Genomic DNA, 13,708 nt, shown 5'->3' on the forward strand with positions numbered 1-13,708 from the left:
GCCCGGGCTCTGCAGCAACTCCTCATTCCTCATCTACTCTGCATCAACTAAGGGTGATAAAAAACAACATGTATTTATGAAATATTTAACTCCGGATTAGATTTCAGACGTGAAATTTATGCACAATGACGGGGAAAAAAAAAAAAACAGAGCTCAGCAGCGCATGGTTCGTCCGTTAACAGACGGTCGGTGACAGAACCCTACCTGCCACAGAGAAGCGCAATTTTCGTCACTGCTCTCAAACCGCAACCAGGTGGGAATCGAACCCGGGCCATTATTGTGGCAGCATACTGGTATACCACAGAACCACTGGTGGCTTGTTGACTGATTGCTCGAATTTAGTATACTTATTAAACTCTAAACGACCGAGGGCTTCTAACACTGGAGCCGATGTCAAATTGTCAATAGCTGTATCTTCGACTCTTCGTCTACCTTTTTCTTATAAATTTTTGAACCAATACGTAAATTTTTCTCAAATATATTTTGATCAATTTGTTTTGTTTTGTTTTATTTATTTAGTGGAGCTATTGGAACATGACACCCCTATTTATTCATTTCCTCTTATTTTCCTTTGTTTTACCTACCACATTGGATTTTGATTCATATATTTCATATATACCCGGTGGCAAAAAAAAAAAAAAAAAAAACTCATTATCAAATTTTCCTTATGTAATTTTATGTTTTCTATTTTAAAATTTTTTATCAGATTCATCCACATACAATTCTATAAAAAAAATTGTACTAATAAATTGTGTTAACAAATAAAATATATGCCCTATTTAATTGCAATATGGTTAGGTAAATATCAAAATGAGTTGTAGATTTAAGTAATAAATCCTAAAAGGACATTTGTAAATTGTAACAATATCTACCAACCACCCCAATCTACCTAACATTGGAGGGCTTTATGTATATAACTATATATACACATGGAAACTTAGCAATCTCCCTATAACTCCAAAAACATTTGCATTGCCCATCCTCACACACCCAAATTCAACTATGGAGATTAAAATTGAGAGTTCAAAGCTAATCAAACCATTTTATGAAGACGACACTACTCCTCTCCCAACCTCAGACCATGTTCCTTTCACCGTCTTTGATACGGTCACTTTTGACGCTCATATAGCATTAATTTACGCTTATCGGCCCCCAGTTCCATCAAATGCAGAAATTGAACTAGGCCTAAGGAAGGTTTTAGCCAAATACAGGACTTTGGCTGGTAGAATCGATGAGAATGAAAAAGGCGAACGTATTGTTCTTCTTAATGACAAAGGATCGAGGTTTATTGAGGCATCAGCTGATTTCAATTTTGATCAGATAATGCCCCTTACACCCTCTCCAGATATACTGAGCCTGCACCCTCCTTTGAAAGGGGTGGAGGAGTTGATGCAAGTGCAACTCACACGGTTCAGTTGTGGCTCACTTGTGGTGGGCTTCTCGTCGCACCACCAAGTCGCTGATGGGTATTCCACAAGCAGGTTCTTGGTTGCTTGGGGTAGAGCTTGTAGAGGACTTGACATTGGTGCACCCCCAATTTATGATCGCTCATTTTTCACTCCTCGAAATCCCCCGATTATCGAGTTCGAACACAAAGGAGCAGAATATACAATCAAGAAAGATGATATCAATTACGATCATCATAAAAATGATACGTTGGGTGCTGAAGAAGTCGTTGTGGTGCAGAAATTTCATTTCACATTGAATTTTCTTAACAAGTTAAGGTCAAAGGCTTCATCATCAATCGAAAGTACAAATGAAAATCCTAACAAGCCTTACAGCAAATTTGTGAGCTTGCTAGCTCATCTATGGAGAGCCATAACAAGGGCTCGTGGACTCACCGGGGTCCAAAAGACCAGCGTGAGAATTGCAGTTAATGGTCGCAGGCGATTGAAGCCGAGAGTGCCTGATGAGTACTTTGGGAATGTAGTACTATGGGCATTTCCAACTGCGAGAGCTAAGGACCTTTTGAATCAACCATTGCAGTATGCTACCAAGATTATTCATGATGCCATTGTGAACGTAAACAACGACTACTTTCGATCGTTCATCGACTTCTCAAAGTCCAGTGAAGAAAACAAAGACATTGTGCCGAGCGCAAACATGAGCCTACACGTATTGTCCCCAAATATAGAGGTTGATAGCTGGATGAACTTTCCATTTTATGATCTGGATTTTGGACAAGGGAAGCCTTTTACATTCATGCCTACTTATTTCCCAACAGAAGGAATGATGTTTGTTTTGCCTTCATTTCTGGATGATGGAAGCATGGATGCTGTCATACCTCTCTTCCATAGCAATTTGGACTCCTTCAAACAGATTTGCTATTCCATGGACTAATATTGCATGGCTCCTCTAAGTCATGTCCACATGTAACATGTGCTTTTTTTTTTGGATCATGAGACTAGTATACATTTTTTTTTTTGAGAACGACTAGTATACATTTTTAATAGCTAAAGTCTAAATGCACCCATATTTTTACTCTATACACCCCTCAATTTTTTTTTTATTTTTTTTCTCTATACATCCCTTGTCCCATCATTGACCCCACCTCTTTTATATTTTATAATCTATATAATTTATATTATATATTTGTATAATTTATATTTTATTTGGTTATAAATTTTAATTTATTTGGTAAAAAAAATAATATTATTAAAAAAAATATTGTTATCAATACAAACACATTAATCAAAGGTTATGTCTACAATGGGTTAAAATACATTTATCGAATGAAGAAGCTTCTAATAATTACGGAGTTGTTTCTTCCACAATTTGCTCCATCAAATTGATTTTTCACGATTAAATCAGGATTGTAAAGTTTGAGGAATTTTCAAAGTTGTCTAATCCTTTTTATCGTTCAATGGGATTGTAATTTTGTTACTTTTCATTATGAAAATTTTATAATTAAGTGTTGTGTCAAGTGTGCACTAGACACTATTTTTTATTTATTTATGGTTAATGGATAATGCATTTCGATACTATTTTTAATGGGATTGGTCTTATTGGGCCCTTTGAGCACTTCGTTAGAAGCCGACTAATGTTCTGTTTAGAGAGAGGCCCATGGGCTTCATTAATCAAAGAAGTGAAAGAACAACAAACAATTGATGGTGAAAGAGACAGGCCCATGGGCTTCAACCTTCAGGGTTTTCGTACAAAAGGTTGTGCAGAGAAGTGGGAACGAACACACTTGTGTCTCGACGGCGACGGTGGAGTTTAGGGTTTGGAACTTGTAAACAATCCCAAATCCCGACCGCAGGCTTATTCGAGATTGCTACGCGAGCCTCAATTTAGTAGCCTTTCTCTCTCCCTTACCTTCTGCTGCTACTTACCTTGTGAGTTCACACCTTCGCCGCAACAACCAGTTCTATTTCTCAAATTTTCATGGTTTTTGACTTCAATAAAATAAAAGGATGGAAAAAGTCCTTCGGGATGTAGTTTGTGTCTGCTGTTCTTGCGGCGTCGTAGTTAAGGTGATGTGTACAATATGATATTGTGGAGTCCTCTTTCGTTTAAGACCTTTTTATTTGTCTAATGGAAAAAAAGGGTTACTGTTTTAATAGCATCTACATGCTTTACTGGGTTCACGGGCCCCTTCTTCCATCTAGCGAGGAAGATGGTGATTGATCTTTATTAGCTCTTCTTTGTTGGTGGTGGATTTACTTTGAATGTTTTTTTGTTGATATATGGGTTTAGTTACAATGTTGATATCTTTATGTGGTAAAGTTTTTGATAAGAGTAGAAATAAATTGCTGTGTTTTAAAGTTGTATAATGTGTGCATGTGTTGTATTTTCTTGGTTGGTTTCGTATGTGTCCTGAAGCAGGAGAGTTTTTGGTGCTTGTGTACTTGGTTCTCTGAAACTTAAAAGTTATCGTGTGTGCTTCTTAAGTTTTTCTTCATAATTGTTGCAGCACTGATTAAAACTTCAGTGATTATTGATAAACAATGGATGACTCCGCTGATTCAAAGTACAAGGAAACAATAAAGAAGTAAGTTCTATATGTAGTCTGTGCATTTTTCCTTTATTTTCATGTTTGATTGTTGTTTTCTTGTATTTCTTCCGGTATGGTTTTTTCTTATGTGCTGTATATATAAGTTTGTATATTATATTTATTAGCTTAGCCAATTTTGTTGCTTTTGTTTTTAGAGAAGCTCCACAGTTAGCTGCATTGTTGAAAGAAATGAAGTTGGGCCTAGATACAGTGACATGTAAAGTACAAGCTCTAACTGTCAAGGTATGGGAACAATGCATAACAGTTTAAGAATGGCTGCTTGAAGAATGAGTTACAGTTTAAGACTTAAAATTCTGTTTGTGTATGTTGTGCCTTTTATTATTCTTTAAATGGGCTTTTTAGCTAAGTAGATACAAACTATTATTTCTCTTTTCATTTTCATTTTGCTCTTGAAAAATATTTTGCTAGTGCAATCTAAAATTTTCATTTTTGCTCATTTGTACCCCTTTTTTTTTTTTTTTTGCAATTGTCATCAATGCACAGGCATTGTATAATTGAAGAAGAATACTCTTACGCAAGCATTTAAATTTATGTATGTTTTATTGCTATTTGGTTATTTGCGAAATGCCATTGAGTATGGTTTAAATAATGTATGGTAGAGCAGGTGAAGGCAGGTAACTATCCAACAGCAGACGGGATAAGCTATCTCGAGGCTAAACATTTACTGCTCATAAGTTATTGCCAGTCGCTTGTCTACTACTTGCTATGCAAAGCTGAAGGCTTATCTATTGAGGGGCACCCAGTTGTCCGAAGCCTTGTTCAGATAAGGTTATTTTTAGAGAAGGTATGAATTGGTTTGTACTTTAGCTTGTGTTCTCATCTACTTGATTTGTGACTCTCAGTTGATTGTTAACTTCTGTGCCGATTAACAGATAAGGCCAATTGACAAGAAACTCCAGTACCAGATTCAGAAACTTACAAGGGGTGCTAGTGGCGTAACAGAGCAAGTAGGTCAGAGTGAGAAAATATCAGATGCACCTCAGAAGGCGGACGATGATCTTTTAAAATATCGGCCAAACCCAGACATGCTTATTAACAAATCTGACATGACGACACAGGTGAGTTTTAGTGAAAACATACTTCACTAGGTTATATGAAACAACATTGAAGATTTTGTTTTTTCACTCCATGTTTGTATATTAGGATGGTGCTGGCATCTATCGACCTCCAAAATTTGCCCCTATTTCCATGGATGAGGATAAGATGTCAAGACAGGAAAGAAATGCCTTGAGAAGGGAAAAAGAGTCTTTACGACGAGCTAAGGATAGTGGTTACTTGAGGGATGTGATCAATGAATTTGAGGGTAAACCTCAAGAGGTCAGTTTTTTTTTTTTAACTTTTTTGTGTAGTTTGCTAGAGTTTACCAGATTCGTATATTCTTGAGTTAGATTCTCTTATGTTTTGGTTGGTATGCAGGTTGTGGAAACTGTTGGAGTTGAGAGTAAGGAGCTCCAAAGATACAAGGCAAAAATGGAAGAGCGTGAGCGACAAGAAGAGGAGCTCTTTACTCGCGTTCCTCTTACAAGGATTGAGAAAAAGAAGGAAAAACACTTAAAGAAGTCAAGAAATGGGTATGCACATTTCAGAACTAATACTTCATCTATGTTGTCTTAGTTTTGTTTTATCTTTCTGCTTGTAAATATTATGAACGATCCACTGAGACCAGGTTTTTTAATTTTTATCTTGCCTGATTAGCTCGCTTTTTTTTTTCTCCAGGTTGCTTGGTTTGACTGAGAATTTCTATGATGAAATCAGAAGTTTACCATTGGGAGATAATGGTGGAGAGCAGACAACAGGTTTCCATAATGTTAGCAACCGTGTTGGAAAACTTAAGAAGCGCAAGGTATATCAATCTGAATTTCGAACTGTTTTGTGGTTAATTCCCTGGATTTGATTTTCATCTTGCATCTGAGAAGTTATAATGGTTGATTTTTTCTTGATTTATTTTAAGACTTTGAAGTTTGAAGTGGATGACAGACTTCATTAACTAGAGTTTAAAGAGCCTTTCGATTAAAGTTCACAAGTGAGCTGGCAGTTGAATTGGATTTTTTAATAGAGTTGAATCATATTTTATATCTTTATTGATGATTGTGTTGAAAAGTATTAAAAAGAGAATAAGAGTTGGGATTTTTCATACACTTGTAGTTGTAGTCTTTTTGTCTTTTTTTGTATGATAATCTAGTATATTTCCACTATGGGTATCAATTATCAAAATAAATTTCTTCTCTTGTTTTTGTTACAATTGTAATGAAATGGATGTCTTGATCTGTATGGGCTATTGATTGTCAATTTTGACTGTTTTCACTTTGCAGAGGAGGCATTGAAGGACAAGAACCAAGTTTTTTGGGTATTTAAAGCAAATAGAGTGTACTATCGTATGGTTGCCTTGCGATCGACCGTCTTAGCAAAGGAAGTTATTTGAGAGGTTTCAGTGAGTGCATGACACATTTTTTTGTTAACAAGGAGATGCTTCATTTTTCTTATTTTGTTCTTATCATATTGATTGTGAGGACTATTTATGCTTCAAATTCGTCAGGATTTCATGCACATCCTGTATAGTTCTGTTATACAGTTGTGGGTTTGGCAATAGGTTGACATGCTGAACATTGAAGTTCAGATTTACTAGATGGAGAACTCGGCCTTATGCTTTAGCTAATCAGAGAAAAAGTAGGATTCAAGGCTTCAAGACTGTCAGAGACGATCATGCGCACAGAATTTAGCAAAAACGTGCGAGGATCTTAACAATAATGGTAGGATCCATAATTAACGAAGTGAAATCCAGTGTTTCTAACCTCTGCATACGTCATAAACTATTGACTGAAAACAAGGATCTGGGGACTGACATTGACCCCAACTCGGAAGGCAGAGGTAAAGCTACTTGATCAAAAAAATCGATAGCAAGTGTAATCTTTCTCACTTCTACATTCATCAAACAGCTAAAAGATGAAATTCATGGGGTCACGACACAATGCCTAATTGCACACCATAAAGAAGGGTAAGAGGAGCGGATGATAAAATATGCTAATTGGTCTTGACTTGGTCTGTAGGATCGTGAAGGAAAAATCAGAGAACTGCCATTAGAATACATTCATCGTAAACGAAACAATAATCATGCTAGATAACTGTACTCTCGAAAACACCATTTACGGGGGTGGCTCATTAGAGTCAATGATGCTCTCAATTTTATCACCTGCAACAGAACGAGTAATCCCGAGATTATTAGGGAGATTACTTCTTCCAGGTATCTAAATTCTTTTTTTTAACAGAAGAAAATTTTACTAAGGAGATGCAACTGCAAACAGATCAAAAGGCCTGGATTACAAGAATTTAATACCAAAGAAACATAAAGCCCCCCCAAAACAACTTACAGAGGGAGGGTGGGGGCAAATAGCATGATAGTCAAATGAGATAAATATTTACCTGAATTAGCATCATTTTAGGTTATAGTATTTTCCGAGTCCTGAGATATGAATACATGAAAAAAAATGCCACAATGGCGCCAACAATTATCCCCACTGTTGTTAGCCAAAATGCAAACTGCATCAAACCCAAGCAAGATGATTAGTAACCCAACTAACCGTTACTTATGTTGAAGTAATAACAAGGCACATAACTTTAAAAGTGATTTTCAAGCTTTTAAAGATCAGCATACCGCATGTTCCTCAAGATAGGACCGCAAGTTCATGCCAAATATACCTGCAATGTTAACAAATTTGGAAAATGAATTAATGATGAGTGTGCAGGAGAATGGATTCCCTCAGCCAAAGCCTCCAACTTAACCCATTCCTTGTGTCATCAAGAACTAATCTTACATCGATGAAAAATCAAAGACGAAAAAAAATCGTGTTAAATGATGCCAAAGAAACTTTTATAAAATTTAATCTCCGGCATGTTTTTCCTTTAGAGGAAAATTTTTTTTTTCCCAAGAAATTCACACTTTCCCAAAGGACTCAAAAGCACAAAAATAAAATAATTTGATGAGTTATCCGCAGTTTAAGTATCTCTCTCTCATGCTAGGCAAGAATTAGATCAGATTATGTAGACTGTCAAACACCAGTTATCCCAAAATGCTTAAGTGGAAAGTCGAATCTTCTATGGTTTTAGTTAATATTCCAATATTAGATGCCAAGAGGAAATTTGGGTCCCTCTTCAATGATAATTTTTAAGCACTGGAGACCATTCAACTAAAGATGAAGCCTGATAGGTTGTACCAAATGAGAACAGAGAACAGATCAGTGGCCATATAAGCAAAGTTGCGCAATTAAAAGTAGTTTGGCACATATTTTCTTCTGGTGAGAGACATACCTGCAACTAGAGCACCAATTGCCACACAAAATGTTCCAACCTGGAGAAGCAATTCCACTCTGCTTACCTCAAGCCTTCGAGAACTGATAGATAAAAATGGATTAATGCCGTTGAAAATTAAAATGGAGTTCACAACCCCAAACAATTCTAGAAAAATCAAATTCCAGCTATCACCATGCGGTTTTCAAACACCAAACGTCAGCATTAGACTGCACTAAATAGTTTTAATTCATTTTCATCTTGTGTTTGAGCCTTGGAGAGTGTTTATTACGTTCTATATATGCTCATATGAAAGGTAAGGATGATTTCAAGTTTTCAACGTCTGTTCAGAATTAGACAAAAATAAAAGTCTGATTCAACAACTTGAAGCCCATACTTGATTATTGGACATGAAACAGTAATGAGAGGCTTCATAGCATATAACATCGCTGGTTTGCATGAGACGTGGGGCAGTCAATGTCTTTCAACAACTAAAGATCTTTCATTGCTAAAGCGAAGCAACATCCAATTTCCAAATTAAAGGGGAAAAAAGAAGAGAGAAAGAAAGAGCGTGTGTGCCCCCCAGGCTTCTTTTAGAGGATTTCATCTTTATGAAGTAAGCAAAGCCAATAGCTAACCAAAATCAGCATTATTGGGATGGCAAGGAGTTGGAAAAGAAATCATGATATATGACATCACCCCTGGCATAAAAGAAGCTATTCCAACCTTAAATTGACAGCAATAGAATCTTCCATTTCCTTTGCCGAATCAAGAAGCCTTTCTGCCTGACCATGACAAGATTCACATCTGCAGAAGCAACAAAAAGTTCAAGACATTGCGATCAGCTACCAACAAAGGCAACATATCCTCACATAAAATGAAGCCGTTCCTTTACCACTGCCATGTCAAAATAACAGGTCACTTACATAGACACCTACGTATTAGTAGCTTCTCTAGTTAAATAGGTGGACCAAAAAAAAAAAAACTTTCACATACATATTAAAAAAAAGAACTACAGCGCCTTGTATTGCTCAATGGAAAGCTGGTAAGAACAGATTTTTTTTTTGAAGAACCTGTATGATCACAGGAATATGATATGAATACTACAAAGTGACAAATCTAGTAAAGAAAGTTTAGACTCATTGATACGATTAAGACAGACATACATGGCAGGCAAATATAGATACGGCTAGCATGCACTACAAAGGAGACCATAGAAGAACCTTTGAAGATAATTCTCCAGAAGCATCTCAATTTCCTCCTCCTCTTCTGCAAATAGTAATATCGAATCCAACAGAAAAAAAAAACACACTATTAAGTAGGGAGCACATTTGGAAGACCAAAACAAGTCAAGAAGATTATCCATCTTGAAAAATTTACAAGACTTACCCTCTGCAATCTGCTTTTCTAGGGGAACAGAACATTCCAGGTCATCATTTCCTTTTTTGAGAGTGCAGTTTCTTCCCATAATGCATATACGACGTATTTCATGTGGGTCTTCCAAAAGATCAAGAAGCATTTGTCTCAAAGCCCCTGCCCTTGAACCCAATTCAACCTTCCACAAACCAATTAAGAGTTAAAGATATTAACGACTAGATGTTACATGAAGCAAAAGGTTAGTGGTTAATGAAGCTTGGGTTCACAAAATATACCAAGTGTTGCTTACTAATACGAAGTTGCTCCAATATGTCAGCAGTTAACCGATTGGGTAAAACCTCAAGTAAACGTTGGACCTAAACCGAATTACGAAGCAATAATTAGAGTAAACTGATATATGAGGAATGACATGACTACAAATTTAACATGCGATCTAATAAAATAAGGCATCTAGAAAAGATGAAAAGCTCCTAGAACTAAATAGATAAGCATGATAACAAATGAAAACTATTTTACACAATCAAGGAACTGTCTCTGATGGTATGCCGAGGTGAGAAACAGTTACATGCCATCAAAAAACTAAGGAAAGTGGAAAAACAAAACAGTTGAAAATAAGTCTTCCTCAATTTCAATATAAGAACAAAAAACAAAATAACCAACAAATCTCACTTCCAGTAACATTAAATTCATTGAACCAACTAAGGGAGAAAACTTTCCTGGAGTAATTTCATAGAAAAATTCTTGAGGTCATGACAACAGTTTCATCATGCAAGCTCCAAATGAAATCTTATCAAAAATGTTTCGTGGTTGTGAACTAGCAATCTAAGCTCATTTCCCACTTTTTGCCTGGTATCACTAATCATCCAATGAAAATGATATCAAAGTATTTAATTGAAAGATCAGTAAAGTGGGAAGTTCAAAGTTGATTTTGAGTGAAGTGGGAAACAAATCAAAATATCAATATTCCAAAAAAGTCTCGTTGATCAAACTATTTTCTAATTCTCTAAGCATTAAGATTCCAGGGTTAACTGGAAAAATTTGCATAACAATTGACTTTCAAGAACTTAAGGATCTCTCAAGAGGCCACTAAGATGCAGATACATTGCAACATCTGGCACCAATAGCCAAAAAAGAAGAAGCATAACCTGTCTACGGCATTGGTCGATACCAATAATTCTATTTTACTAGTTTGCTGGTCCAGTTAGGAACTACAGCATCAGTTTCAAAACAGAATATAATAAACTGACAAGGGAAGGGAAAACAAAACTTTAAATGTACTCACTATGTTCCATACTCACACGAGGTTCTAAATCCATTAATCTCTGCTCCAACCGCTGTACTCGAGACAACAAGGCTGCTTCAACAACCTAAAAGTTTGAAAGAAAAAGTAACAAACCTGGTGGTTGGGAAATAGGAGAATTAACATCAGTGGCTAAAATGATTTAGTAGTGAATACATTTATAAACACAAAGTGACCGCCCCTGTCAGTAGAGGTATATATGGATTATTGTGATAATCAACTTTTTTCTTTTTCGAAATGCAAAAAGGACAATATCAGCTTATCTTCAAAGTTCCAAGATGCTAAAGCAATCCCCCAGGAATTTATGACCTGCATGTTGGTGACGACATTTTCTATACCATATTCTCCCCTATCACTGCTGGCTGGAAATTACTCTTCAAATATTTTAATCTTCAAGCCTCATACTTTCTCCCAATTAGTTACAAGCTACTAAGCTACAAGGGAAAGCATGAGACCATTGAAAGTTACAATCCTCTACATTACGACATTAGCATCTCTTCTAAGCTAAATTGTATTCTCATCTCTGTCTCTCTCTTTCTCTCTCCACTTTTAAATTTCTCGTTATCCTTCTGTAGAAGAATGCCAATTTTTTCAATTAAAAAATCCAGTTTATCAAGTCAATGCTGACAAGCAATATTTTTTGTGGTTGATCGGACAGGCCTTTTTCAGTCCATTAGATTTAAAGTCACCGTCGCTAAGTAGCTTAAGCTGATACCCAGATCAATAAAATTAGCTTCAAAGAAACATAGCACCACAATGTAAAACATATATTATAGCATCAAACCAGGAAATTGGATAGATGTTCTCATCTTCGTGTTTCAGCACATAAATTAAAAGTAGTGTATGAAACTAACCTCAAGCTCAAAGGGCATGCATGGTGCACCATTTATGTTCTTAGGGTTTAATCGAGGCAATAATGTGTCCATAAAAGCTTTACCTCCTTTGCTAAAAATGTTTGACACGCAAAAAAAAATTAATGTTGTTAGTTTCATTTCAATATATGAATATCAACAATGAGAGAATTTGTGCAACTCAGGAAGATTGATTTTCATTTTGAATAACAAAAGAACTCAAGAAGAAGATTTTACCAGTTATAGTCAAATATAAGGACATGCTCTTGCATCGCTATTGCTCGCAATGATCCCAGGTTTAGCAAAATAGCATGCTCACGAACCTACGATACAGATCATTATCATCAGAAGATCACCAAAACCCAACACTTTTATGTTTTGACCTTGGCTGTAAGCAATATCATGTCAGTACTAAAAAGTGGGAAATTCAAGACAGCTCAAGGAAAAAAAATGTCAACCGGGAAGATGTGATCAACCAAAATAGCAAGGGCCTGATTTTAAAGTCTTGAGTTGCATGATCTATGACATATTTATTTACATAGAAATGCATGCACATAAATATGCTCAAGTGACCAGCCAAATCCAGGCAATGCAAACTTATTATCTGCAAGGATTCTAGTGAAAAATGATAACGCACCATCATAGTCCCTAACAAACAGCAATTCAACATATAAAAACTATCAATGAATCAGGGTTCGGAGACCAAAAGTTGGCATCATACCAGCAAAGAAGGCACAGAGTTTGTCAAAAACAGTGATGGATCAACACTTCGGATGTCTCGTGGCCGAAGACCTAAATAAGAGTGAAATAATGAAATAATAATAAAACATATATTCTGCGTTCAATACGTAAGAAAGCACCGCAGAGAAATCAAGCAGCATAGGAAACATCTTGTTCAGATCCTTTGTAATTTTACTACAATTTACCACTTGACTTCAACAACTGACGTCTGTTGATTTTCCTAGTCGATACCATCCCGTTGGGCTTCACTTCTACCACCTATTGTAAGGTAAGGGAAAGAATAGTAGGATCAAGACAGAGACCATGAACTTCAAGATACAGATTGAAAAGTTCAAAAAAATTATGAAATATACATTCTCTTGAACAGCGAAAATTCATAAAATAATAAATACTGAAAAACTTAAAAAAAAAAGGATTTATCATATTTTTTGTTCACTGCTATCAAATAATTATATATATATAAATACGCCAATCGACATGCAATCTTATCGTCTGTTATCTTTTGAATAACAGCACTGTACAACACATACTTTAATCAGATCTCCAGATTCTTCCTTCAAATTTGCCATTTCTCGTCAACAAACCAAACAAACTACTATCGAACATACCTCATAAACCGGCTCGCGAATACCCAGCGTCGGGGACTCGCTATACCCCATCGCGTCGGCGTCGATCCTCTCCGAGCTCTGTTTGTTCTGTACTTTCCTGTCCTCTCTGTCTCCATCTTCATAGTTTGTGATCGTCTCAGGCTCGCTCAAATGATCCTCGGCTGTGGACTTGGCAAAGCATTTAGAGAATTTCACGGCGATCGGGAGCAGCGGAATCGCGCACTTTTGAAGAGAAACAGCGGGAGAAGGAGGAGAATGCCATGGTGAGTGGAAGAAGAGAAAATGGTGAGAGCTCAGAGAGGGAGAGTGGAAGGGAATGTGGAGTAGGTGAGGAGAAGATGGAGGTGTAAGAGCCATGTCTGGCTGTCATGAACAAAGCAGGGTCTGTGCGTAATGTTAAGGCTAGTTTGGTTTAGCGATAATTTCATGAAACTGACGTATAAATGGCATTGCTGATTTGCTGTCATGGACGGGAAGGTGATTTGTGGCTCAGATTTTAGTTTCTTTTTCTCCCGGGAAACCCATTATAGGA

General features: G+C 36.5%; 3 protein-coding genes and 1 non-coding gene across 5 annotated transcripts; 2 read left to right on the forward strand and 2 right to left on the reverse strand.

Annotated features, from left to right (window-relative positions):
• Positions 1-149: 149 nt before the first annotated feature.
• LOC119983464 lies at positions 150-238 on the reverse strand. The gene has a single exon (XR_005464630.1). It is a non-coding gene; the product is annotated as a small nucleolar RNA snoR114 (small nucleolar RNA).
• Positions 239-1,002: 764 nt separating this feature from the next.
• Positions 1,003-2,340, forward strand: LOC120007307 (putrescine hydroxycinnamoyltransferase 3-like). The gene has a single exon (XM_038857510.1). The coding sequence runs from the start codon at positions 1,003-1,005 to the stop codon at positions 2,338-2,340; it is 1,338 nt and encodes a 445-aa protein (XP_038713438.1).
• Positions 2,341-3,219: 879 nt separating this feature from the next.
• Positions 3,220-6,564, forward strand: LOC120012068 (neuroguidin). Of its 2 annotated transcripts, none has more exons than XM_038863317.1 (9): positions 3,220-3,335; positions 3,914-3,991; positions 4,150-4,237; positions 4,620-4,799; positions 4,888-5,073; positions 5,159-5,332; positions 5,432-5,586; positions 5,732-5,858; positions 6,328-6,564. In XM_038863317.1, the coding sequence occupies exons 2-9, from the start codon at positions 3,948-3,950 to the stop codon at positions 6,337-6,339; spliced, it is 966 nt and encodes a 321-aa protein (XP_038719245.1). In that variant the 5' UTR covers positions 3,220-3,335; positions 3,914-3,947; the 3' UTR covers positions 6,340-6,564. The 2 variants fall into 2 exon arrangements, with proteins under 2 accessions (XP_038719245.1, XP_038719253.1); XM_038863325.1 differs by having other exon boundaries at positions 3,221-3,473.
• A 346-nt stretch (positions 6,565-6,910) lies between these two features.
• LOC120012060 (magnesium transporter MRS2-11, chloroplastic) lies at positions 6,911-13,674 on the reverse strand. The gene is made up of 14 exons (XM_038863304.1): positions 13,177-13,674; positions 12,754-12,826; positions 12,549-12,619; positions 12,065-12,150; positions 11,831-11,921; positions 10,975-11,043; positions 9,952-10,032; positions 9,689-9,854; positions 9,523-9,568; positions 9,026-9,106; positions 8,321-8,403; positions 7,668-7,711; positions 7,436-7,552; positions 6,911-7,205 (listed from the first exon to the last, which is right to left on the reverse strand). The coding sequence occupies exons 1-13, from the start codon at positions 13,531-13,533 to the stop codon at positions 7,457-7,459; spliced, it is 1,344 nt and encodes a 447-aa protein (XP_038719232.1). The 5' UTR covers positions 13,534-13,674; the 3' UTR covers positions 6,911-7,205; positions 7,436-7,456.
• Between the last annotated feature and the right edge of the window lie 34 nt (positions 13,675-13,708).

This window comes from Tripterygium wilfordii, chromosome 2 (assembly GCF_013401445.1).
Source record: "Tripterygium wilfordii isolate XIE 37 chromosome 2, ASM1340144v1, whole genome shotgun sequence".
In the NCBI taxonomy this organism is placed as follows: domain Eukaryota; kingdom Viridiplantae; phylum Streptophyta; class Magnoliopsida; order Celastrales; family Celastraceae; genus Tripterygium; species Tripterygium wilfordii.

Coding starts and splice junctions, on each gene's coding strand:
- LOC120007307 (XM_038857510.1), top strand. CDS start 1,003: ATGGAGATTAAAATTGAGAGTTCAAAGCTAATCAAACCATTTTATGAA.
- LOC120012068 (XM_038863317.1), top strand. CDS start 3,948: ATGGATGACTCCGCTGATTCAAAGTACAAGGAAACAATAAAGAA. Junction 3,992..4,149: donor TACAAGGAAACAATAAAGAA/GTAAGTTCTATA, acceptor TTTTGTTTTTAG/AGAAGCTCCACAGTTAGCTG. Junction 5,074..5,158: donor AATCTGACATGACGACACAG/GTGAGTTTTAGT, acceptor TTTGTATATTAG/GATGGTGCTGGCATCTATCG.
- LOC120012060 (XM_038863304.1), bottom strand. CDS start 13,533: ATGGCTCTTACACCTCCATCTTCTCCTCACCTACTCCACATTCCCTTC. Junction 11,044..11,830: donor GCATGCCCTTTGAGCTTGAG/GTTAGTTTCATA, acceptor TCAAACTTTTAG/GTTGTTGAAGCAGCCTTGTT. Junction 9,569..9,688: donor AGAAAAGCAGATTGCAGAGG/GTAAGTCTTGTA, acceptor TACTATTTGCAG/AAGAGGAGGAGGAAATTGAG.